The sequence below is a fragment of the Saimiri boliviensis genome, chromosome 8, assembly GCF_048565385.1.
Source record: "Saimiri boliviensis isolate mSaiBol1 chromosome 8, mSaiBol1.pri, whole genome shotgun sequence".
In the NCBI taxonomy this organism is placed as follows: Eukaryota; Metazoa; Chordata; class Mammalia; order Primates; family Cebidae; genus Saimiri; species Saimiri boliviensis.
The window spans coordinates 53,838,593-53,864,546 of NC_133456.1; the positions used below are offsets into that span (position 1 = coordinate 53,838,593).

At 39.9% G+C, this 25,954-nt stretch overlaps 1 protein-coding gene across 1 annotated transcript in view; it reads left to right on the forward strand.

Annotated features, from left to right (window-relative positions):
- The first annotated feature begins 2,147 nt into the window (after nucleotides 1-2,147).
- SNTN (sentan, cilia apical structure protein) overlaps nucleotides 2,148-25,954 on the forward strand; it is a 35,144-nt gene continuing 11,337 nt past the window's right edge. The window contains exons 1-3 of the mRNA XM_074405316.1: nucleotides 2,148-2,342; nucleotides 11,036-11,131; nucleotides 15,439-15,529. Coding sequence (XP_074261417.1) covers nucleotides 2,148-2,342; nucleotides 11,036-11,131; nucleotides 15,439-15,529 — 382 coding nt within the window. The remainder of the gene's footprint in view (nucleotides 2,343-11,035; nucleotides 11,132-15,438; nucleotides 15,530-25,954) is intronic.

Genomic DNA, 25,954 nt, shown 5'->3' on the forward strand with positions numbered 1-25,954 from the left:
TCAGTGTGTGGTGTTCTCCTGTTTGTGTCCATGTGTTCTCACTGTTTAGCTCCCACTTAGAAGTGAGAACACACGGTATTTGGTTTTTTGTTCCTGGGTTAATTTGCTTAGGATATGGCCTCCAGCTCCATTCATGTTGCTGCAAAAAATGTGATCTTGTTATTTTTTGTGGCTGCATAGTATTCCATGGTGCATATGTACCACATTTTCTTTATCCAGTCTACTGTTGATGGGCATTTAAACTGATTTCGTGTCTTTGCTATTGTGAATAGTGCTGCAATGAAATATGCATCTATGCGTCTTTATGATAGAATGACTTAATATTCCTTTGGGTATATATCCAGTAATGGGATTGTTGGGTCAATCGGTAATTGTTTTTAGTTTTTGAGGAATGGCCACTGGCCACACTACTTTCCACAGTGGCTGAACTGACACTCCCAACAGTAGTATATAAGCATTCCCTTTTCTTTTGAGATAAGGTCTGGCTCTATCACCCAGGCTGGAGTGCAGTGGTGTGATCTTGGCTCACTGCAACCTCTGCCTCCTGGGCTCAAAGTGGTCTTCCCACCTCAGTCCCCACAATAGATAGGACTACAGGCGCACACCACAATGCCTGGCTAATTTTTTGTATTTTTCTGCAGAGATAGGGTTTCATCATTTTGCCTGGGCTGGTCTCAAACTACTAAGTTCAAGCAATCTGCCTGCCTGGACCATCCAAAGGGCTGGGATTACAGGTGTGAGCCATAGCAGCTAGCCAGCATTCCCTTCTCACCAGCATTTGTTATTTTTTGACTTTTTAATAATAACCATTCTTACTGGTGTGAGATGGTATCTCCGTGTGTGTGTGTGTGTGTGTGTGTGTGTGTGTGTGTGTGTGTGTGTATTTTGAAGCCTGAGTTTTTATAAGTCAAATTTCTAATTGCACTGAGGTGAGCAAAACATAGTACCTGGCATCTTTTGAGCTTATACTCAAGATTGGAAGAGTCAAATAGGAGACAAGTAAATTAACCAAACATGTAAGAATGAACTGTGATTAATGCTGTAAGGAAAAGAAACAAGGGATGGGCTAGGGAAGAATGGCATAGAGTGGTCAACAAAAGCCTCTGTGAAGAGGGAACATGTAAGTTGGGACATGAATAATAGGAAGAATCAGCCACACACAGAATATTTTAGGCAGAGGGGAGAGTGCATCGAAGGACCTAATGAGGGGAGACTGCTGGGACTGAGAAGAAAAAAGCTACCGGGGCTGGACATGCAAGGGGCGGGGCAGGAGTTGGGGCTGCAGAGTTTGAAAGAGCCAGGTTATGACGGTCCTTGGAGGACATGGGAAACATTCTATTCTAAGAGAAATGGGAAGCCACTGGGCAAATAAACAGGACAATGACATGACTTAATTTTCTCTTCAAAGAAATCCCTCTATCAGGTTCTTGGCTTTCATATTGTACTATCATTAGACAAGATGTCACCTTTGCAGGAAGCTGGGTGAAGGGTTCATAGGACTTTGTACTATTTTTGCAACTTCTTATAAAGGATGATGCTGAAAATGGATTAATGAACTCATCAGTTCATTCAACAGCTATTTATGGAGCACCTACCATGTGCTAAGCTTTGTTCTAAATGCTAGGGGGAAAAATCAGATGAATTCAAATAGTGATAAATGTTAAAGAGGAAATAAACAAGGAAGGCATGAAGGAGAGCAGTAAGGATGGAGGAAGATGGGTACAGGAGGAGATGCCAGAAGCCCTGGAATGAGGATATGGCAGCCTGAGTTAGGATGGGGGCCCCATTAGTGCTCAGCAACAGCTCAGGCTGGTTCTTGGGTCTTAAATACTGGTTTGGGCAAATCTTAAACACTGGCCAAAGAATAATAAATCTTCACTTTATAGAAAGCGCTTTGTGCTGTTCAAAGTTCATAACATCTAACATTTCATTTGCTCTCTCATCAGCCCCATGAAAGGGTAAGTGCCATTGTCCCCATTTGAAAAAAGCAGAAGTGTCCTAAACTGAGTTTTCCTAGAAGCCAGTTCTCTCTGAGATAAGAATTCAAGTACAAGTAGGAGGGTGGGGAAGTGAGCCAAGAAAGACAAGGAAAACAATATATCTTGCGTTATGGAGATTATTGCTATGGGCAGTGGGGCCTCAATCCCATGAGAGAATATGAAATCCAGGGCGGAACATCGCTCAGCCCAACTAGGATCAAAAGGAGCGGTGATAGCTTCTCGCTCTGTCAGTCCCTGAATGAGGGTGGCTATGGGAGTCGTAACTCCCCAGCACTTTCTGATCACCCTGTCCAAGGGCCAGAACAGATAGAGAAGGCATCAGAAACAGTGCGAGTGCTGGCAGTTGGGGGTTATTAGGTTAGTATGTGTACAATTGTGAGTCCCGAGAGGATATGGGTGGGCTACCTATAGTGTATGCCACACTGAGGTTTGGTAGTGTTAAATAGCTCACCAAAAATCTCTTTTAATCCTAAAAGGTTTGTTTTTTTTTTTTTTAACCATTAACTCCTCAGTCTGCTTAGCATATAAATATGACTTTCATCCCAATATTTCATATGATTTTATCTAGACATCTAAAGATAACAATTTTTGATAGCCAACTATAAACCAATAGCTAACATTTATTGAGTGCTTACAATGTGTCAGCCACTGAGTTAAGCATTTTGCATTTAGCCACAACACTACGCAACGATGCTAGTATTACTTTATATAACAGTTCAGAAAACCAACGTATAGAAATTAGATAATGACAAAATCCTCGTGAACACCTTCACTAGTAAGAATAGTTCTTAGGGCCGGGCGTGGTGGCTCACGCCTGAAGAGACCGAGACCATGGTGAAACCCTGTCTCGACTCAAAAAAGGAAAATTAGCTGAGTGTGGTAGTGCGCACTTGTAGTCCCAGCTACTCGGGAGGCTGAGGCAGAATTGCTTAAACCTGAGAGGTGGAGGTTGCAGTGAACCAAGATCGCGCCACTGCACTGCAGTGTGGTGCCTGGTGACACAGCAAGACAGTGTCTCAAAAAAAAAAAAAAAAAAAAAAAAATAGTTCTTAGTTACTACCAGGTACGGAGCATCTACTCTGCACAGAGAACTATGCCATACAATTTATATCCATTTTCCTATTTAATGTTCACAGGAAATGCAAGATAAATATATTGTTGTACCAAGTGAACAAATAGGAAAACTAAGATTCATAAAGATTAGGTAACTTGCTTAAGATCACTGAGCTGGATGTGGGCAGAGTCCACCAGATGCAGAAATCTAAGTCTCTGCGTCCAAAACTCCTGGCTCTAAACTACCTTGCTAGACCACAAAAGTGCTACCATGCTACCTATTTTATATATATATATATATATATATATATATATATATATATATATATATATATTTTTTTTTTTTTTTTTTTTTTTTTTTTTTGAGACGGAGTTTCACTCTTGTTACCCAGGCTGGAGTACAATGGCGCAATCTCGGCTCACCGCAACCTCCGCCTCCTGGGTTCAGGCAATTCTCCTGCCTCAGCGTCCTGAGTAACTGGGATTACAGGCATGCACCACCACGCCCAGCTAATTTTTTGTATTTTTAGTAGAGACAGGGTTTCACCATGTTGACCAGGATGGTCTCGATCTCTTGACCTCGTGATCCACCTGCCTCGGCCTCCCAAAGTGCTGGGATTACAGGCGTGAACCACGGTGCCTGGCTGCTACCTATTATATTTTAAGCCAATGAGCTTTTTCTGTCCACCTAGGTGCAATTGGCACAAACCCAGACCATCAGATACTTCATTTAACCTTCAGTAGTGATGCTGAGTCCCTGATAGTTGGAAGCCCAGCATCCTTTGCCAACATGAATAAAGTCAGACCCAATTCACTGAATAAGTTAATGAAATCATTAAGATGCTTAAGATCCAGTTAAACTAAGAATGATTTCTTAACATGCTTAACTTAGAGGCTGAGGCTTTGCTGGATTTTAGGACTTAGCTGAATACCCTTCAGGACCTGTTGTCAGCAAACACTTCCAAGAATGGACGGGATCCTCCAGTCCCAACTGAAGGAGCCCCTCCATTCCCACCTGTGCGAATAATACGCCCTGGATATAAAAAGGCCAAGATGAGAATAGAGTGACCTTTAGCTATTTTCCTGGAAGTCCTGTTGTTTGTGCAGAAAATATTATGTCTGGTTGAGTATTTCCTTTAAATAAACAGGTACCACTATGTGTGTCTTGGTTTATTGAACAAAACTCTTGAAGGTGGTTATAATAAGTCTAATAGATTTCCTAGTGGCTGAGAAAGAGTTTGCCTTTAAGCCTCTCCTGTTTTATTCATATATTGATTGCCTGGCCACTTGTAGCTTAAGAGGGTTTAATTGGCTTGTGCTGTGAACAAGACTCACTGGCTCATATCAATGTAAAGTCTTCTTCCCCACTTACTAGAAACAATGTCATGTAACATGTTACCTGCTGTCATGCCCGTTTGGTGAACACAAGAAATGCAAAACACAAACTGAATGTTTTTTCTTAAATCAAACGTTTTCCCTTCTTTCCTGTGAAGTGACATTTCTCCCATATATTTTCTCTTCTGATCTTTTCAGAGAGTTAAGTCTCTTCCAATTGATCTCCACTATCATATTCCTTCTAGAATTTGATAGATTCTATAGCTGACATATTGCTCTGAGCATTACTGCCCTGTTTATAAGTCCTTTCTTAAGAAAAGACTTGTTCTCTTGAAGCTCCTAGACATTCTATTAAAATTCACAGTTAGTAAGGAAATGTGATTCCACAGGACTTAGCAGCATGGTGCCACATGCATTTCCTAGAAACTGCGTTTGTCAGCACAGACAATTGCTTGCTTCGCATGAGACCTGAGGTCAGTCTTTGTCTTAGGAACAAGAGCTAGATTGCATCTTTTGTATCAGAAGATGTTGTCATTAGCTTTACAATGTAAGGTGATCACTTAAATTCCTAGCCACCAGGTATTTTGGTATAATCTTTGGCTTGGAATCAGACGGACCTGGAATCAATTTTGGAATGAGGCTGTGTGATCTTGGGAAAGAGCCTCAATATCTCTGGGGCTAAGATTTTGTATACATAGAATGGACTGAAATCAAGGGTTGGCAGGGATTTGTTCCTGTCTGGAGGTCCTTTTCCCTGTCATTTCCAATTTTACAAGCTACCTGTAATCCTCAGCTCATGGTTCTCATTCTCCGTCTTCAAAGCCAGCAACAGCAGGCTGAGTTCCTCTCAGAGGGCCTCACTCCGGCCTCTTCATCTGCCTCCCTCTTCCACTTTTAAGGACAATTTGTGACTACATTGGGTAACCAATGTGGATAACCCAGGATAATTTGCCTATTTTAAGGTTGGCTAATTAGCAACCTCAACTCCATCTGTGACCATAATTCTCTATGTAACAACATAATCACAGTTTTAGAGGTTAGAATATGAACATCTTTGGGGAGGCTATTTATTAATCTGCCTACCACATTATTCCACCAGTAAAGAATAATAACAAAATCCTACAATTATAATAATTTTATACAAATATAATATATAATATAAAAACTAATATAAGTAAATTTCTTAGCAAGTTTGCCTCAAGTGCTCAATAGCTGATAATGTTGTTTAAACTGATAGTTGTATTAATCAATCATATTTACTTTTGTTAGAAAGTAACCCGGTCCATAGCACTAACATGTGGCAGCTGGTAGCTTTCCAATGATCAAATAATGCGATAACTTTGACAATGCTCCCAATCAGGGGCCAGTGTTTATCCAACTCCCTCCAGAGAGCTCTAGTAAATGAAAATGTACTGTGTATAGATGGGATCCTCAAGGTGTCACACATTTATTCAGTGTAACACACGGCTGGAGAAACAGCAGATCAACGGGACACAATTCTCGCCTCAGCGTTTCTATAGTCCAATGGGAGAGATTAAGTATAGACCCAAAATTACATAATGGATTCAATTGTTTAGTTATTCTTTCTGTCTGTCCCACTCAAATATAAATTCCATCATGGGCTGGGACCTGATTGCATTGTGTCTGCCTTTATCCCCCAGCACTTGGAACAGTGCCTGAAATCGACTAGAAACTCAAACATTTGTTGAATGAATACAGTATGACACATTATACAAGCTATTATTAGAGGTTGTTCATAAAATATGCAAACTATTATAACATAGAGTATGTAATATTGACTAGCCAGAAAGAAAAAAACAGTCTGAACTTCCATTTGGAAAGTTTCCAGCATGTTTATAAATAGTGCTCACTGTGTGCCCACACAGAAAGGGCTTGCTGCACTGTAGGGCCTGCAAACCTTGCCCCCCATTGGTTCATTTCCAGTTCACTGTTTCTTGTTGCCCTGTTTGCAAACTGTAGCATCTCCAGGTCATAACACAGGCATCACCTGAAGTCCATACCTATGCATATCATGTTAAGGATTATCCATTTTACATACCCTTCCCCTCTGCACCCCTGCTGCCCCCAGTAAGTAAGAAATATGCTAATTTGATAGTGATACCCTATGGAGGGTATAAAATAGAGTGATGAAATCAAGAATGCCTGGCCAAAGTGCTAAGGTCACCTCTTAAGAGGAGAGGCACTCTTAATAATTTTAATGGGCCGGGTACATTGGCTCACACCTGCAATTCCAGCACTTTGGGAGGTTGAGGCAGGCGGATCACAAGGTCAGAAGTTCAAGACCAGCCTGGCTAACATGGTAAAACCCCATCTCTACTAAAAATACAAAAATTAGCAGGGCATGGTGGCTCGTGCCTGGAGTCCTAGCTACTTGGGAGGCTGAGGCAGAAGAATTGCTTGAATCTGAGAGGCAGAGGTTGCAGTGAGCCAAGATCACATCACTGCACTCCAGCCTGGGCAACAAAGAAAGACTCTATCTGAAAAAAAAATTATTATTAAACAATTACATAATAATTATAATAAATACATTTGATTTGTGCCCCAGTACACATAAAGAACATATTCTTCACATGTACTCCGAAATCTAAAATGCAATTAAAAAAAAAAAAAGTAAAAAAGAAAGAACTACATTCAAAGTTTTGCAAAACAAATGTTATGTTTACCACATGGGACCCACTCTTTCTGCTTTATTCAATTATGTTTCATTCCATTTCTTTTCTGTTTTTGTTGGTTTGTTCTTTGTTTTTTGTTTTGAGATGGAGTCTTACTGACTCTCTCACCTAGGCTGGAGTGCAGTGGTGCAATCTCAGCTCACTACAACCTCCACCTCCTGGATTCAAGGGATTTCTCTGCCTCAGCCTCCCAAAGAGCTGGGATTACAGGCATGTGCCACCACTCCTGGCTAATTTTTGCACTTTTAGTAGAGATCAGGTTTCACCATGTTGGCCAGGCTGGTCTCTAACTGCTGACTTCAAGTGATCAGCCCACCTCAGCCTCCCCAAGTGCTGGAATTACTGGCATGAGCAACTGTGCCCGGCCGCATCACATTGTATTTCATTTGCTTTGTATGCTGATCTTCACTCTCCCAACTGATTCACATGCATGAAGGGGTACTAGTCACTTGACCCATTAGGGATACCAGCTCTCAGTGACACATACAAAGTTTTGACACCAGATCAGGAGTACAATTTAGTAGATAAAGGCAAAGCTTAGACACTAGAAGAAAATTCTACCAGTCTTCCTGGCCATCACTTCCTTTCTTACAAAATGCACTGCAGGATCCAACAGTCTTCATTTGTTGGGAAAGAGAGAATAAACGGGAAGTGTGTTTCATTGCAATAACCTCAAAAGGGATTTCTGGGTTCCAAAAGAGAGGAAGGCAGGCTGGGTTTATTCTACCAAAGGGTTCATGGACTCACTCAAAATCCCTTTCTTCCAATTTGGAGTTGTTTGTGGGGAACAGAGAATCCCAAAAGCCTCTTTCATGGAAAAGGGAAGAAGAGGCTGTCAACTAAGCCACTGAAGCCAGGCAAATAAGCACTCCCTGCAGACACGAGAAATGGCAGCCCTCCTCCAATCAAGGACTTCCTGGAGACAGGTCTCATTAGTGCTTCCACACCGCAGCCAGCCTGAGACAAATGAGGGGAGCTCAGTGGGTGCTCTCTTGTGGGGCCTCACCCTCCTTCACAAGATAGTCACTTGTTTTGGCAACTTGGAGACCTTCCTTTACTTTCTCCTCATTTTTTGAAGAAAGTAATACAGTCTGAGACTTCCCTCTTCTGACTCTCCCAGACTGCACCCAGATTTGTTTTCCATTTCTTATACATCTTTCTGGAGATGGTCCATGAAGATGTAAGTACATATATAATTTGTGAATTCTCAACTGGGGATAACATCAATCCCAAAAGGTAAAAATTAGTGCAAATGAAAGAGGGCAGAAAAATCTTACTCCTTCGGTATAATGCAGTACATAAACACATACCTTGTATATCTGTGATACTAACAGTTCGTGGGGAGGCCAAAGGGAAAAAATATCTTGAAAGGTTCCTTAGAGGAGGTATTAATAAAAAATCAGTTGAGAAACACTGATATAATCCCACTTTTTAATATGTGTAAGTGGTAGCTCACTGCCTTGGGTATACATTATTCCAGGAAGCAGTAAGACAGGATGGTGAGAACTTAGGTTGGACTTCAAACCCGGTTTTGAATCCTGGCTCCACCACTTCTGAATTATGGGAAGTTGACCAAGTTCCTTAATGTACTTTAGTTTTCTCAACTATTAAATAGGTATAATAAATGAAGCTACTTTCTAGAGAAACTGTGAATATAAAATTAATACCTAGAAAGCTCTTAGAATAGGACCCAGCAATGGTAGACACTCTATAGGTATTTTCAACATCTTGATTTTCCTCTAAGTTATATCTCTTAAAGATGTTCCTTTTGATGACTGCATAGTATTCCCTTATAGAGATTATACCATAATTTATTTCGACCAAAAATCAGCAAATTATGGCCCCAAAGCCAAATCCAATCAACTACTTGTTTTTGCAAATGAAGTTTTCTTGGAACACAGCAATGACCATTTGTTTGCATATTATCAATGGCTGTTTTTGCCTTACAATGACAAAGACTATGTGGCTCGCAAAGCCTATATTAGCTACTGTCTGGCCAGTCATGGAAAGTTTGCTGGCCCTTGGTTCAATGAATCTTCTGTTAAAGAGCACCTAGACTGTCAGATCAATCTTCTGCTACAGCAAATATCGCAGCACTAAATATTCTAGAACACACATCTTTGCACACATTAACAAATATATTCTAAAGACAAATTCTTAGGACTGGCTTTCCTGGGTGGAATTTATGATGCATTCTTAACTGTGACAGATACTGCTAATTTTCTGTTATAAAGTGAATTATATTTCCCCAAAATCCATATATCAAAGCCGCAACCCTCAATGTGACTGTATTTTGTAGATATGGCCTCAAGGAGGTAATTAAGATAAAATGAAGATGTAAAAATGGGTCCCCAATCTGAAAGGACTGGTCCCTATAAGAAGAGAAAGAGACCCCAGAGATCTTTCTTTCTACCCTGAACACAGAGGAAAGGCCAGATGAGGACACAGCAAGAATGCAGCTGTCCACAAGCCAGTAAGAGACGTCACCAGGAACCAAGTGTGCTGGCACCTTGATCATGGACTTTCATCTTCTAAAACTGTGAGAAAATAAATGTCTATTGTTTAAGCAACCCAGCCTGTGGTATTTTGTTACAGCAGCCCAAGCAGCCTAATACAGCTTCTTTAGAGGTTATGCCAGTTACTTCCCCAACCAGCAGTGTACCCACTTCCTTTGCTGAATTATTATCTAAGTTTCTTGTATATTTTTGCCAGTCTGATAGGTGAAAAAAATATGATAGCCCTATTGTTTAAATGCATTTTTCTTAGGAGTTTGGGCATGATTTTGTATTTTAGTAAATTCCTTTATTTAAAAATAAACAAATCTAACAGTGGCTGGTAGATAATATGCCTTGCAAAAAATTGTGTGAGCCATGTAACATTATCTCTGTTTTACAGATGAGGAAACTGAGGCATAGAGAAGGTAAGTAAACCTGGCCAAAATGAGAGGCATGGTAGTCCTGTGGTTAACAAGACTGAACTTAGAGTCAGACTACCTGGGTTTACATCACAATTCCACCCCAGGTATTCGCTGTGTGATCTTGGGAAAGTATTTAACCTCTCTATGCCTCAGTTTCCTTTTTTGCTTAATGAGAATAACAGTAGTACTCATCCTATAGTGTGATTTGGGAAAGTAAAGGACAGCTTTGATTATATCAGTTTTAAGTGGCAAACCCACATTTTGAATCTTTTTTCTGATCAACAGTAGCAGCTCTTAATCATTGCTGTTTCCCCTAGTGGCAATGTATGATAGTTAGACATTTTCTATTCCCTGGATGAATGCTACGCCTTTCCACATTCTTAGAGGCTTTTAGGAAGTATGCCAACTCTATCCATTGTTGCAATGTACATACAGTGTACAGAACAATGGCCCCCAAGCCTGAGCATGTCTCCACTTGCTTAGTCATAGCTGTTCACAAATTTTAGAACATCAAACCACTCAGGGTAAGGACTGCCAAGGAAACATGAAAACTATGTATCCTTCAACTGCTTCAGATTATTCCCATCTGAAATAATACAGACAGTACAGAATTAGATTTTAGAAAGATGCATATAAAATAGTTTTTAAAAAAAAGTTTTGTGTCTACACATAAATATATTTCCTGAGTTTACTTTTTGAATGCAGCTGGTTCTCACGGAACAGCATCTCATCCAATCAAATAATCAATTAACTCATGTTTGTTGAGCACCTACATGCTCGATACTACATACGTATTACCCCAAATACAGCAGTGGATAAAGTGGACATGTTCTACATCCATGCAGCATTTTAAATCTAATGTAGTGCTGTTCAACAGAAATCTATACAATGATAAAAATATTCAATACTTCCACTGTCCAGTATGGGAGCCACTAGCCACAAGTGTCTATTAAGTACTTGAAATGTGGTCAGTATGACTAAGGAGGTGGATTTTTTATTTGAGTTAATTTAAGTTGAAATTTAATTGCCGCATACAGCTAGTGGCTGCCATATCGAGCAGCGTAGCTCTAATGGGTGAACCTAAATTGTGGGCAGATTTTCAAGAGTTGAGAAAGAATGTCACTGAGTACACAGTAAGTATTCACTTAACACTATGGGAAGTAAATTGCTGCGCACTAGTGCCCCTGGAAGTGTTACCTGGTACCCTAGTGTCTTGGTTTACTGACTTCAGCAAGGTTATAACTAGCTCTATACTGCCCAGCTGAGAAAGCACAGGATGGTAATCAAAGCCACCCCTTTATCGATAGTACAGAAGTTGCCAATCATGAGTCTCACCCAGCTCACAGACATGCTTCATCTGGCCCAGTGTTTTAAAATTATTTTGAATCAAGGGTCAACATTCAAAATTCAAGTGATTTTACATATCTGACTTTCTTAGAAGACTCAAAAGTCCCAACATATTTCTCCCTGGCAGTAGTTGGCTGAAGTTGAGGTTGCTGGTCTTGTCAGAGGGAGCCTATACTCTCCAGGCTGATGAAGGTGCCATTCCCTATAGTCTTCCCTTCAGGCACCTTCATTCATTCACCCCATGCATGCTTGCCACCAGACACCATGTGAGCTTGTCGTCACTGCTGTAAGGCTTTGGTGCATCTCCAGCCACTTCCCTGGATGTTCCCAGATGCACGTGCACGTGCACACACACACGTGCCAATCACACCTTACACTGCTGCACCTCTGTCCCTTTGCAAATGCTGTTCCTTTTACCTGGAACGCCTGTTTCTGTCTGGTTAAAGGGCTCTCCTCCACAAAGCCACCTGGAACTCCCCAGGCAGAGCAAACTGCTTGTCCTTGTGTATGTACTTAGAACATTACCAACTCTTCTGTCATCATTTATTTTTCTCACTACTGGACTCCAGACAAGTTTTTCATTTGGAAGAAGTGTTTTATTCACCTTAGTATCCCTGAATCCTAGCACAGGGTCTGGTGAATGAATTCTGAATGAATGAATGAAATCTGACATCTCTGTCTCCAGCCCAGGCCTTCTATCTGGCTTGTTAGAAACCATCATGAGGTTTTACTCGGCTGCCTCCTGGATGTTCCCACGAAGGCCCTGCAGCCTTTCTGTCTGCACTTTCCTGCTGTCTTCCTCCTCTTTGCCTTTCATCTCTCAGCAAGCCTGTTACCCCTTCTGTTTCCTCAACTTGTAGAAGTCACAGAGAACAACAGTTCCATAGTTAGTTACCTAAGCCAACAACTTAGAGGTCAGTTTAGTTTCTTCTTCTCCCATACCCTACCTGTCCCCTTATTCTACCTTAATCTCCTTCCATTTCTGGTACAAATGCTTTATTTCTGATGCTCATCACAGATCAACTGTTTTAGCAGTCTGCAACCTAAGTACCCACCTGTTCTCATACCACCCTCATCTATCCTTCACTGTAATCCAGTCTCCACTTTCTAAACACATCTACAGTGCTTCTACAATTCTCCATTGTCCTCAGGATAAATGCAAGTCTTCCAAGCATGACAGAGAAAGTTGCCCCTCAGTTTCTCAGTTACTCTGCTACAGCCCCAGAGGCCTCCTTTTCATGCCTCAAAACTTTGCACATGCCATTCCCTCTGCCTAGAATGCTCTTCCTCCAGCACTTCACATGGCTGACTCTTCCATGGTTCAGGACTTAGCTCAAATATCAGAAAGGCTTTCCCTGATTCCTCAACCTAAAGCGGCTCCCTGTCTAAACATGTCAACCCATGCTACTTCATCCACCATGTGTCAGATTCCATCATCAAAGTCAGTAATGTTCATGTTTGTTTATATGTCTGTCTCCTCACTAAAATGTAAACCTCAGTAAGGTGGGGACCTATTTGTAGCCCCGAGGCCTTGGCACAGTGCCTGGCACACAATTGGCACTTAACCTGTATTGGTTTAAATGCCAAATGATGACTGACTGGGGAAGGGGAGGGGAGGGGAGGGAAGGGGAGAAGGGAAGGGAGGAAGCGAAGGGGGGAAGGGAGGAAGGGAAGAAAGAGAGGGAAGGAGATAAAAAACAAAGACTTATTCTAACTCATGCACCTATGAAGAAATGGTTTCAAAGTGTGTTCTAGTGCATTCCTCCCAAAAGTAACATTTGTTCTAAATTAGGCATTTGAAAAGAAATCACAGTGTATATAAAGAGATGGGAATTCCTGTTGATCAACAGTGTCAATGATAGTCAAGTAGAGGTATCTGAGGTATCAATTAATCCTTACTTGGGTGTTATTTTTAGATACCCTGTGCTCCCAGAAACCTACAAAGGGCTTAGAAACTTAAAATTGGTAGTGGAATTTGAATGGGTAGATGCATCATATAATAATCTATTATCATGATACGTGCTGAGGAGTTCAAGGAAACTTGCTGATGACTGCTTTCCTATGTCAGATCTCAGGAGAACATATTTTTGTTAAGGAAATTAGAATCCCCCAAATAGATTCTTGAGTGTATTAATATCTCTGTTGGGCTCAAGATAGGCTATTTTCGTTTTCAATTAGTTTATCTCTACTTGTATGTGTCCAATTTCAAACATGCCACAAGGAAGACATATTGCCAGCTGTTTTGAGTTTTAAAAGGACAATTTCATCAACACAATACCTCTTTTTTAAACCCCATATGAACATTATGGCAGAAATGAGTTCCAAAATAGAGCATAACAAAAGCTCTAAAAAAATAAATCTTGCTGGTATTCTGGGAATCCAGATCTCCCCAGGTTAAATCACATTCTCTTCAACACAGTAGCACCAATAAAAATTTATAGCATATTGTGTTTTACTTTTTCAGTACAGATTAGTGTCAAACTCTGACACCAGCACAGAAAAAGCTTCTACTGGGTTTTAAAAATCATGAGCTAGAGACACAAACTGAGAAAAATAAAGGTCTGAGTGAAGGCAGGGCACTCCAGTTCCCCAGGGGAAGGCAGGAGTAGATACGAACAGACGAGCAGCAGAGCAGCGAGGAAAGGACTAACTGTTGGGTCAGAAGTGAGGGCAGCCAGCACCTCCACCAGGACGATAGTGAGAGCTCAGAAGACCTCCAGATATGCCGCTAAGCAGCGCTGAAACTTCTTCCACTCTAAGAGGCACGGAAATGGCTCATCAGAAATCAGGCAGTGGGGCCATGACCTTTGGAAGATGCTCCGCAGAGAGGGGAAGGGAAAGCATGACTCCATCATGCCTCCGTTGGATACCTGGTTTTAGAGTTACAAATGCATGACTGCACTTACTCCGTGCCTTATCAGCTCAAGAAATTAAAACAATCTTGATTCTGTATGAAAACCACACGTGGAATTTTCTTTCCAAAAAAAAAAGGGAGGGGGGGATATTCAGGCTTTATATTCAGGCTTTATAACTAATTTAGGCTATCATGATTATAACTGGAAGAACAGAGCTGGGCAGATGGGGTACAAGAAAGGGATGCAAATGTCTCACTATCTACCTCTTCATGTAGATAAAGCACGTACATTTGCTTTCTATTTTTCAAAAATTATAAGTTTGAGTGTATACATTTAAACCTTTCAGACTACTCCCTGCATGAGCTGCCAGTTCAGGAAAATGCAAGTGAGCATTTCTTTGTCAGGGTGAACAATTCCTTCCGTTTTTCAGTCAAACCTCTTTAATCTGAGCTGAGCATTCTTGCTTAAACTCCACACTCTGTGGGCATTAAAATCCTAAATTAAGAACCCATGTTTTTCCAAAGAGATTCCAGACCCTCTTAGTGAGTGGTGGATTACCAACAGGAGCAAAGCCTACAATCTTGTTTAATTGTCTGTCTTAATTGACAGGATAATAAGCATTGATTCTACAAATATAGGTGTGTTGGCTGTGTCACTGCAATTACATGGCATGTTTTATTCATGAGAGAGGCCCCAGACTGCTTTGGTTATCAACAGAAACAGTTTCTCCCTCTCAAATGAGCACCAGAAAGGTCTGCAGAATGACAGTCACCAACAGAAAATTAAAGGTTCTTGCTTTTTTCCCATTATGTTGCAAGATAATTAAAGCTCAGACCAATAAAATGTTGAACATCTTTATTCAGAAATTTGATTTCCGCTACATCAGACAGGCATTTAAATGCTTTGGGCCAGCTCCTGGCAACTTTACTGGGTGGGCCAATGATAAAGACATAGTCTTTCCAAGTTGTTGTGTTGCCAATGCCCAACCACAGACAAGGAATGGGCCTGGCAAGTGGACCCTCTGCTTTGTGCCTGCTGGCTCCAGGTAGCACACCCAAAAGAGCTGTTTTATTGAAAAGAGACAAACCAATAAAAAACAATGTTATGTAAAATACGTAACATGTGAGGATCTACTTCTGATATGTACTATTTCCATAAAGCCTGACTATCCTCATCCTTATGGGTAGCCTGGTTGTCAACATAGAAGCGCTTACCTTTTATTTCAATCTTTATTTTAGATTCAGGGGGTGCATGTGCAGGTTCATTACATGAGTATACTGCCCGATGCTGTGATGCATCCCATCACCCAGGCAGCGAGCGCAGTTCCCAGTAGGTAGTTTTTCAACCCATGCCCTCCTCCTTTTTACCCCACCTCGAGTAGTCCCTAGTATCTGTTGTTCCCATCTTTATGTCCATGAGAACCCAATGCTTAGCTCCCGCTTATAAAAGAGAACATAGCATAGGATTTTAATAGAAAGGCCCCATTATAAAGACAAGACCATCCAGTCAGATCATTATGAGACAGCAAGAGCATTGGATGTGCAGAAAGGGGTCAGCAGAATGTGGACATAAAACTTACTAGAGGGAGAGAGGATGGATGGATGGATGGATGGATAGATAGATAGATACATAGATACATAGATAGATAGATAGATAGATAGACAGACAGACAGACAGACAGAAGGACCTGACTATAGAGTATGTGAAGAGAGCTGGGACGGTGAAAGAAATGCAAAGGAGTTCCACAAATGTAGGTACTATTACTGGCAAAGAAGCAGGATAGGTCTGCTTAAGTTATGTGATCAGGTCAGAAAACATGCTCTTGAGCAAGTTACTTAACCTCTCTGAGCCTGTTCATGAACATATGGCAAGTACTGAAATAAGCAAATATTTACAAAAATTACATAGGGACTTTTTTTTCCAGGAAGATGGAGTAAACATATTTTCTCTATTCCTCCTGCAAAGTACATCAAAAGCTCCTGGATATTATATATAAAACAAACCTAAGTCTACAAGGTGGAAAAAAGGAGACAGACTGCTAGGGACCTCAGGATGCAAATAACTTCACAGCAGTGAGCTCCCTGGGGTTTCTTTTTTCTTCATATAACCCCTGGGTGGGTGCTGGGGAGGCCAGCCACCAGAGACACTAACGGGCACAGACAAAAAAAAGCCTTAACAAAAGTTTGCTCTCTCTAATCAAAGGAACAAGAGGTGGACAGCCTACAAGATAGAAAACTTTTACAAGGTAAGTACTCTACCACAGCTAAACACCTTTACAAACAGCTGTGCTTCACCCCCACCACACCAGCAAAGATCAACTGATGAGCCTAGACTTTCAACCTCTACAAGCTGTGAAGAAAGCCCCCAACCATCGCATCAGAGTGCTGCCAAAGAAGGCTAAGAAGGAGGCCAGGACGTTTATCCTCCAACCATAGCCTCAAATCTTCCCACCCACCATGGTGTCTGATGATACCATGACATGAGAGGAGGCCTAGTGGAGAGACGGGACTTTCTCCCCAACCTAGCAGTAATGCGGCAACCCCAGCAGTGACAGCAATTGGGGCCCCTTGGGGAGCAGTAACAAGGCACTCCTAAGCCTCTCAGCCAGGAAAACATCAATGGAGGAACAGGAGGAAGCCAAGACTCTTACTCCCAAGCAGAAGTAACAAGAAGCCCCCACTAAGACATCTACCTCTACCTGGCAATAAAAAAGTGGCACCCTGTCCATTTCCTTGCTGAGAAAGTACAGAGGAGCCTTGTTAAAATAGAAGGTTTATATAAGAGTAGAAGTCTCATAATAACCAAAATATCCAGGTTTCAATTTTTAAAAATCACCCATGATATCAAGAACCAGAAAGATTTCAAACTGATTGAAAAGACATCAAGAGATACCAACACCAAGATGACGAAGATGTGAGAATTATCTGACACAGATTTTAGAGAATCCATAGTAAAAAAAAAAAAAGTTTGCATACTTAAAATAACTTTTAAAAATAGAGAATCTCAGTAAAGAAACAGAAGCTATAAAGAAGCAAATGGAAATCTTAGAACTGAAAAACACAATAATTGAAAATTTTCCTCAACAGCAGAATTAAGAGAGCAGAGGAAAGAATCAGCAAACTTTAAGATAAAACAACATAAATGATGCAATCTAAGCAATAGGGAGAAAATAAACTTTAAAAAATTAACAGAGCCGTATGTTCCTTTGAGACTGTACCAAAAGATCTAACATTCATGTTGTCAAAACCCTGGAAGGAGGGGAAAAGAAGGTGAAGGACTGAGAAGTACAAGAAGAAATAATGACTGAAGATTTCCCATATTTGGAAAAAGATATAAATCTATAGATTCAAGAAGCTGAGTGAACTCCAAACTGGGGGAGACATCCACACTGAGACATACTATACTCACATGTTAAAAACTAAAGACAATTTTTAAAAATTGGAAGCAGTGTGAGAGGTACAGCCTATTACCTATAGGGCAAAAACAGAATGTCACTGGATTTCTCATCAGAAACCACAGAGGCCAGGAGGAAATGGAACCTTTTTCAAGTACTGAAAGAAAACGATTATTACCCACTAATCTTACATCCAGTGATAATGACCTTCAAGAATGAAGTGGAAATGCAGACATTCCTGGAGAAAGGAAAACTAAAAGAATTTGTTACCAGCTGACATGGTTTGGCTCTGTGTCCCCATCCAAATCTCATCTCAAATTGTAATCCCCACGTGTCAAGGGAGAGGCCCAGTGGGAGGTGACTGGATCATGGGGACAGTTCCCCCACACTGTTTTCATGACAGTGAGTGAATTCTCACAAGATTTGATGGTTTTATAAGTGGCAGTTTTGCCTGCTTTCTTCTCTCTCCCCTGAAGCCTTGTGAAGAACATGCCTGCTTCCACTCCTGCCATGATTGTGTAAGTTTCCTAAGGCCTCCCCACCCAAGCAGAACTGAGTCAATTAAACCTCCTTGTTTATAAATTACCCAGTTTCATGTAGTATCTTTGTAATAGTGTGAAAACAGACTAATACACAGACAGACCCACCCTAACAGAATGATTAAAGGACATTATCTAAACTATGAAAGAAGGCATTGTGAATATCAGGACAAAAAAAAAAAAAAAGAACACAATAAGGAAAACTACGGCTAATTACAATAGACTTTCCTTCCCTTCCTATGCAATTTTAATTCACTTCCTATCAAACTCCCCCTAAGGTTTTTTTTTTTTTTTCTTCAACTTTTAAGTTCAGGGGTACAAGTGCAGGTTTGTGTAAACTTGTGTAAACAAGTGTAAACTTGTGTCATGGGGGTTTGTTGTATAGATTATTTAATCATCCTAGGTGATTAATTAAATAGGTACTAGGTATTAGGTACTAGGCTTAATACTAGGTATTCTCATCATTTAGCTCAACATTTAATTCCCACTTATAAATGAGAACATGCAGTATCTGGATTTCTGTTCCTGAGTTAGTTTGCTAAGGGTAATGGCAACCAGTTCCATTTATGTTCCTACAAAGGACATAATCTCATTCATGTTTATGGATGCATAGTATTCCATGGTGTATATGTATTACATTTTCTTTATCTAATGTCTTTAACAGACCTGACAAAAGCAATCAATGGAGAAAAGAATCCCTACTCAATAAATAGTGCTGGGATAACTGGCTAACCATATGCAGAAGATTGAAACTGAACCCCATTCTTACACAATATACAAAAAGTAACTCCAGATGGATTAAAGACATAAATGTAAAACTCAAAACTGTAAAAATCCTGAAAGACAATCTAAGCAATGTCATTCAAACATAGTCATGAGCAAAGATTTCATAATGAAGGATTTTTTTCTTTAAATAGACATAGACAAGATTATTCTAAATGTGTATGGAAAGACAAAAGAATTGGCATAGCTAAAACAATTTTAAAACAAAAGAAATGAAGTGAAGAATTGGTCTGTCCAGTTACAAAATTTACGCAACATAGTTACAAAAACTATGCAGTAAATTGGAGGGACAGACATTAAGATCAACAGAACAGAATTAAGAAACTCAAAATAGACCCACACAAAAAGGTTAAACTAATTTTTTTTAAAATATCCAAAAATAATTGAATGGAGGAAGGGTAGCCTTTCCAACAAATAGTCCTAGAGCTATTGGACATGCATTTAAAAAAATTTCTAAGTAAGTCTCACATCTTTTAACAAAAATCAAAATGAATAACAGATTTGAATGTAAAATGTAAAAACTGTAAAACTTCTAGAACATAGATCGGAGAAATCTTCAAGATTTAGAGCTACACAAAGAATTCTTGGACTTGACACCAGAGGATGGTCCATAAAAGGAAAATTAGATCTCAACAAAATTCAAAATTTTTGCTTTGTGAAAGAGTCCCATAAGAGGATGTAAATACAGGCTATACAGTGAGAGAAATAGTTACAAATCACATATCTGGCAAAGAATGAACTAGAACATAAAAAGAACTTTGAAAACTCAACAGTAAAATTTTTTTTAAAATTCTATTAGAAAATGAGCAAAACGTGAAATAATCATATCACTGAAAACATCTACAAATGGCAAATAAACACACAGAAGATGTTCAGTATTTTTAGTAATTAGAGAAATGCATATTAAAACCAAAGTGAAATATCACTGCATAGCTATCAGAATAATTAAAATAGAAAATAACAATAACACCAAATGCAGGCAAAGATCCCAGGAAATTGAATCACTCATATATTGCTAGTGGTGATGTAAAGTGGCACAACCAATCTGGAAAAGTTGATGCTAGTTTCTTACAAAGCTACATGTACAACTAGCATACAATTCAATAATTGCACTTCTGAGCATTTGTCTCAGAGAAATGAAAACCAAAAGTCACACAAAAACCTTACATTAATATTTGTAGCACTTTATTCATAACTTAAAACTGGTAACAACTTAAGAGGTTCTTCAATGGGTTAGTCAAATAGTGGTGCATACATGCTATGGAACTCTACCCAGCAACAACAAATAACAAATGTTCAACAACCTAGGTGAATCTCCAGAGAATCCTGTGAATAAAAAAAAATCCAACCCCGAAAGTTACATATTGCTTTATTCCATCTATATAACATTTTTGAAATATCACGGTCATAGAAATGGAGAACAGATTAGTGGTTGCCAGAGTTTAAGGAGAAGTAGAGGTGGGCGAGGAGGGTCAACATGAGGCATACTGCTATTTTTTTTTTTTTTTGAGACACAGTTTCACTCTTGTCACCCAGGCTGGAGTGCAATTGTGCAATCTCAGCTCACTGCAACCTCCAACTCCTGGGTTCAAGCGATTCTCCTGCCTCAACCTCCTAAAGTAGCTGGGATTACAGACACTTGCTACCACGCCCAGCTATTTTTGTTGTTGTTGTTGTGTAAGTAGCTCTCATTGCCCTTTTGCACCAGCTTCCCACCTTGGCAAGGACGATAAAGTGAGAAGGGAGTACCAGAGAAGTGTGGTGCCAGTTGCTACACTGTTGCTTCAATCTAAATGTGAGACTGCGATTGCTTGGCTACATAAGATACTGTCCCAGCAGATAGGAAAGTAAGTTTCTGGTCGTCTTCTACTGCAGAAAAAGCAAAAAAACTGGCTATAGAACAGAATTAAATTAGACCTTTAAAAGCATCAGTACAAATCACCCAAATGCCCTGAGCCCAACTTTGTAGTTTACTCAGCTGAGTTTATGGCAACAAAATTAAAGAGTTCGACAAAGTTATTCCTACCAAGATTCTGCTGGAAAGGAAAGGAGTACATTTACTAATAGAATGGAGGACATATTTAGTTGGAAAAGCAAGTTCCTGCAACTAACTTTTGCCTTGTGGAAAAAAGGGTGGGATTCAAAGACAAGATCAGATCACTAGTGGGCAGTGAGCAGAGCTGTACTTTCCCCTTGGCTGGGGAACCACAGTGGCATTTGGTAGTGACCTCAATCTGGGGTGATTCCAGCTTTCTTAACTTCATTCTTAAATGAATTCACATGGAAAAGTTTTAATAAACTTTACTGAAGTAAATTGTGTTTACTTATAGATACATCCATGTGACCACCTCCCAGATCAAAATATAAAACATTTTTGCTATCCCAGAAAGTCCTCCCGTGCTACTTCACAATGGATGTTCCTTCCAGAGGTAACCAGCATTTTAACTTTTACCACCATAAATTAGTTTTTATTTTGCTTAAACTTTATTTAAAATAGGATCATACAACATATTCCTTTTTGTGCCTGGCTTCTTTACTCAGGATAATGGTTTTACAGTTTATTCATGTTGTTGTATGTACTTGTAGTTTGTTCTTTTTTATTGCTGAGTAGTGTTCCAAAAAAAGATAACCACACAGCCAGTAAGCATATGACAAGGTACTCATTTGTTGTTAAGTAAATGCAAATTAAAACCACACTGTAATGCCAGAATGAATAGAGTTTAAAAGGGCTGGCAATGCCAAATGTTGGTGAAGATGTGAGTAACTGGAGCTATTATACATCACTGCATTAGTGGTAGAAGTGTAAAATGAAACACTCCTTTGGAAAACTTTGTCAGTTTCTGAAAAAATTAAACAGAATCCAACACTTCCATTTCTAGATATATATGCAAAAGAAATGAGTGATTAGGTACACAAAAACACATGTAGAAAGATGTCCATAGAACCCTTATCCATAATGATTCAACACTGAAAATAAACCCAACATGTATCATCAGAAGAATGGATACATAATCTACGATATACTCAAATGAATATTTTTTGAAGGTCTGCTATGTGCAAAACACACCCCTCACCCTTGGCATCTTTTCCTTTAGTGGGCATGACACCCTCTCCTTGGGGATTCCATTTCATTGTCAGATTCCTCTGAAAGCAGGGAGAGAGCAGGGACACTAGATATTAATATGTCCCGGCACCAGACACAAGCCCAACTTCCCCAGTGACTATCACACTCTAGGTTCTAGGTCACACTGTACTCAACAAATGTCTGATTACTTAATCACTTCATGATGCTAGACCCTGAGCAGAAGATACAAAAATGATTAAGCCATGATCCTTGATGAGAAGATAGTGATTAACAGGTTGATTCTTGGACTCAGAAAGACCTGTGCTTAAATTCTAAGTCTTAGTAGCTATGTGTTCTTGGGCAAACCCAGGTCTCCTAATCTGTGTAAGGCATCTATATATACAACGCAAACAATCACAATAGTGCCCACCAAAAAAGCGTCCTGAGAATTTAATGAGAGGATACATGTGAGCAATGTATGGTGCACAGGTTTTAAATCAATGCTATTTATTATTATTATTGTTACTATTATTAATGTTCTCAATCTAGTGAGGAGAGAAGGTAAATAATAACTAATTATAAACATAATGCAATGATAAGAGAAGTCAAATAAATGTAAAACATGTTTCAAGGATATTTAGGGGAGAAGAGGCTAATTTGAGCTAGAAAAATTCTGGTTAGTTCTCATGAGACCAACAGAGAATTATGATTTGTCAGCTTAGGAAACAAGAGCTGTGGCTTTAATTTTCATGATCAAAGAGTGCAGTAAGAGGTAAAATGATGTAAAATAAATAGCATCAGGTTTGAAACCCCACAGCCTTTGATTTGAATTGAGGCTTATCCATTAATTGGCCAGAGGATTTTGGACAAGTAATTTAACTCCTCCACACTTCATTTTCATCATTTGCAAATGATGACAAATCTTATTTCTAATGGTTGAGAATAAAAAGAAATATTTATCAAACATCTCACACAATATCAATTACTCAATGCATAAATTTTAACAATTATGCATTGTTAAACAATATTCTATAAATATAACAATAATATATTTAAACATATTAACTGACTATGAAACTAAGGGTCCACACACTATTTCTCTTAGAGTGAGGCTTGGGCAGGGGGGCAGTTCTTTCCAAAAAGGCAACATCATGACCAACCTGGTGGCATTTGCCTCCAGCAATGACTCTTCAGAAGTTATAACCACTTGGAGAACCTTGCAGTCCTTTCAGCCAGGAAAATGCCCATAACATGAAAATTTTTGCATTCATTCCAGTGGTTCTGACACTCCCATAAACACAATTCATGAAATTACTGTTTCCAGAACCCTCAATGAAAAACTTAGCACCAGAAAACAAACAAACAAACAAACAAAAACACAAGCCAAATCATCAAAGGCAAGTCTTTTAGACTCTCACTCCTATTACCTGCTATTTGATTTTTACTGAATAGAAAGTAAGTTGGCGGATTCAAGTACAAACAGTAAACCTGGTAAGAAGCACTTTTCTCTGTGATGGCATTTTTTTTCTCACTCCAATAGTTTACCAAATTTCAAGCACCATTAATGCTGTGTTAATCTGGCACTGTCTGCAGCCTGCCGAGCCCACAGACAAGAGCTCCACTGTTGCAATCTTCAAGTCGGTGGTCTCGTGTGCTTGTCAATAAATCCACACATGGAGTCGTTTGTCAAACCCCTGCTGCCATCAGCACATTTCCTTTCCCAAATGGATACCTATTCAGTACACTCAAGCCCTGCCCTCACATTGCCAAAGGGCCAGGTTGACTGAGGGATTTTTAAAATAATGTTTTGCCCAGATAGTTTGATACTGTGTGTAAACAGTCTGAATGTTTGATGAGATGCGATTTTGATGTAGGGAAAAAAAAGGTGCATTTTCACTTGAAATGTCTGCAAAAACTGCTATGTCTTTCCGAGAATGCCACCTTTAATTTAATGCTGACAAGAGAAAGATAATCAGTAAATCTCAGATTCCCAGTAGTTTGCTTCTATCATCATTATCATCATCATTATCACCACCATGCTGTTTCTTGCCCATTTGTTCAACCCTTCCTCCCATTCCATTCTCTGCCCTTGTCTATGTCCCCAAAGGATGATTCCTATAGACCCCACCTTCCAGGCTCCCTTACTGCCATTTTCCTGATTGGCTTAGTCAACTGGAGGCAAAGGCTGGAGACCAAAGTATGGGGTATTTCTTTGCCCTTCCTCCCTGCTTTGCTTGCATTTCTAAGAGTAGCTACCTCCCTTTATTCACAGCTGCTGTCAAGTGAATCTGCTCCAAGAATTTAGCTCTCACTCAACTCTGCAATATTTGCTCTCCTTGCCCCTTAGAACTAAGGGTGGTAACAGCTTCCCACTGTTGCTAATCTCTGGATGCTGCAGCACCTCTGCATAGTTTCCTGACCTTGCTCACTGCACATCCTTCTGTGAATGTCTCTGATATCATCATATTGAACATAATCTTCTCTTTGACTGTTATTGATTTCTTCTCACTGTCCTGAGTGCCCCAAAACACAAACTCATCCAGCCTTGACAAAAATTCCATGAGGAAAGTATTTTACGGATGAGAAAGCCAACGTCGCAGTTTTAAGGATCTTATTCCAAGTAACACAACTAGGGAGTGTCAGAGTCAAAATTAAAACCCAGCTCTTTCCACTCCAAAGCCTGTTGTTAACCACTGACAACAATTCTGCAATGTAGTCAACATAAGTATCACTTAAAGTGTTTGTTGAAAATCCAGATTTTGGGAAACCTACTCAGACCTCCCTTCTGAGGAAGCCATTTCTAAGGGTTTAACTTGAGCAGTGACATTGGCTCAGGAGCATCATGTGACCCACAGGAGATAACTGCATGGGGTAACTGACAACCTACAGGGTGAACTGGCACTAAAACTCTGACCAGTATGAGCAATGGCAATTAGTAAGGCCAAATAAACTCTCTCCTGCACCCCAAATTTGAATTTAAAATGCTGAGGAAATTAGTGAAGAGGTAGAGGGAAGAGAAAAAAGAAAACTCATAAAGAGAAGTAGGCAATGAGAGAGTGACACACATGGTCATCTGATGATGGAGCAGTGACCAGTGAAGCAGCAATAAGGTAACAGGGCCCTTAGAGCCTATTGTAGCCTGAATAGTGATTATTCTTAGCTTTTCTTGAGAATTCTAGCTCCTCTCACCCATCAGCTCACCAGTGACTCATGCAATTGTTTAACATGTCTTCCCTGAACCAGATTCATTCGCCTGAGCTGATACATCCTCTCGTTTTTACAGAAAGCGTCCTAAGCTACCACAAGTGAAATAGCCTTCCTATGGGCCTTCATGCATTTACTCTGTCCACCTCTCTAAACCATTATTCACATTGAAGCTGGAGTCATCTCTCAAAAATGTAAATTTAACTTCATTAACCTCCTTGCTTAAAATACACAAATGGTTTCCTATTCTTTTGACATACAGAAAGAGCCCCTGCAGTGACCTACGAGTTCCTGCATGGCCTGGCCACCAAGCCTGCTCTTCAGCCTCAGCTTGAGACATATGCCGCCTTGATCTCTTTGGTTCAGTCACACCGGCCTTCTTTCAGTCCCTTCTGATCACCACATTCCCTCCCACTCATTCCTTCTGCCTACAATATTCACCCTTGCACCTAGTTAACACCTACTCATCATCAAGGATCACTTCCCCAGGGATGCCTCTCTGATGTCAATCTCATGGCATCTGCCTTGAATAGTATTGTTCACAGGTATGACTTTTTATGCAATTACTTAATATCCACCATTCCCACTAAACTTCTTGAGACCAGGTTCTGTGTCTGATTTTGCTCACTGTTACTTCCCAAGCACCTTGTGCAGTGCCTGGCTCACAGTAAGTATGAAAATATTTATCGAATGATTTGATGTCTACATACAATGACATTGTGGAAAAGTTCTTCTAGACATGCAACTGTATAGTTGTCATGGAGTGAATG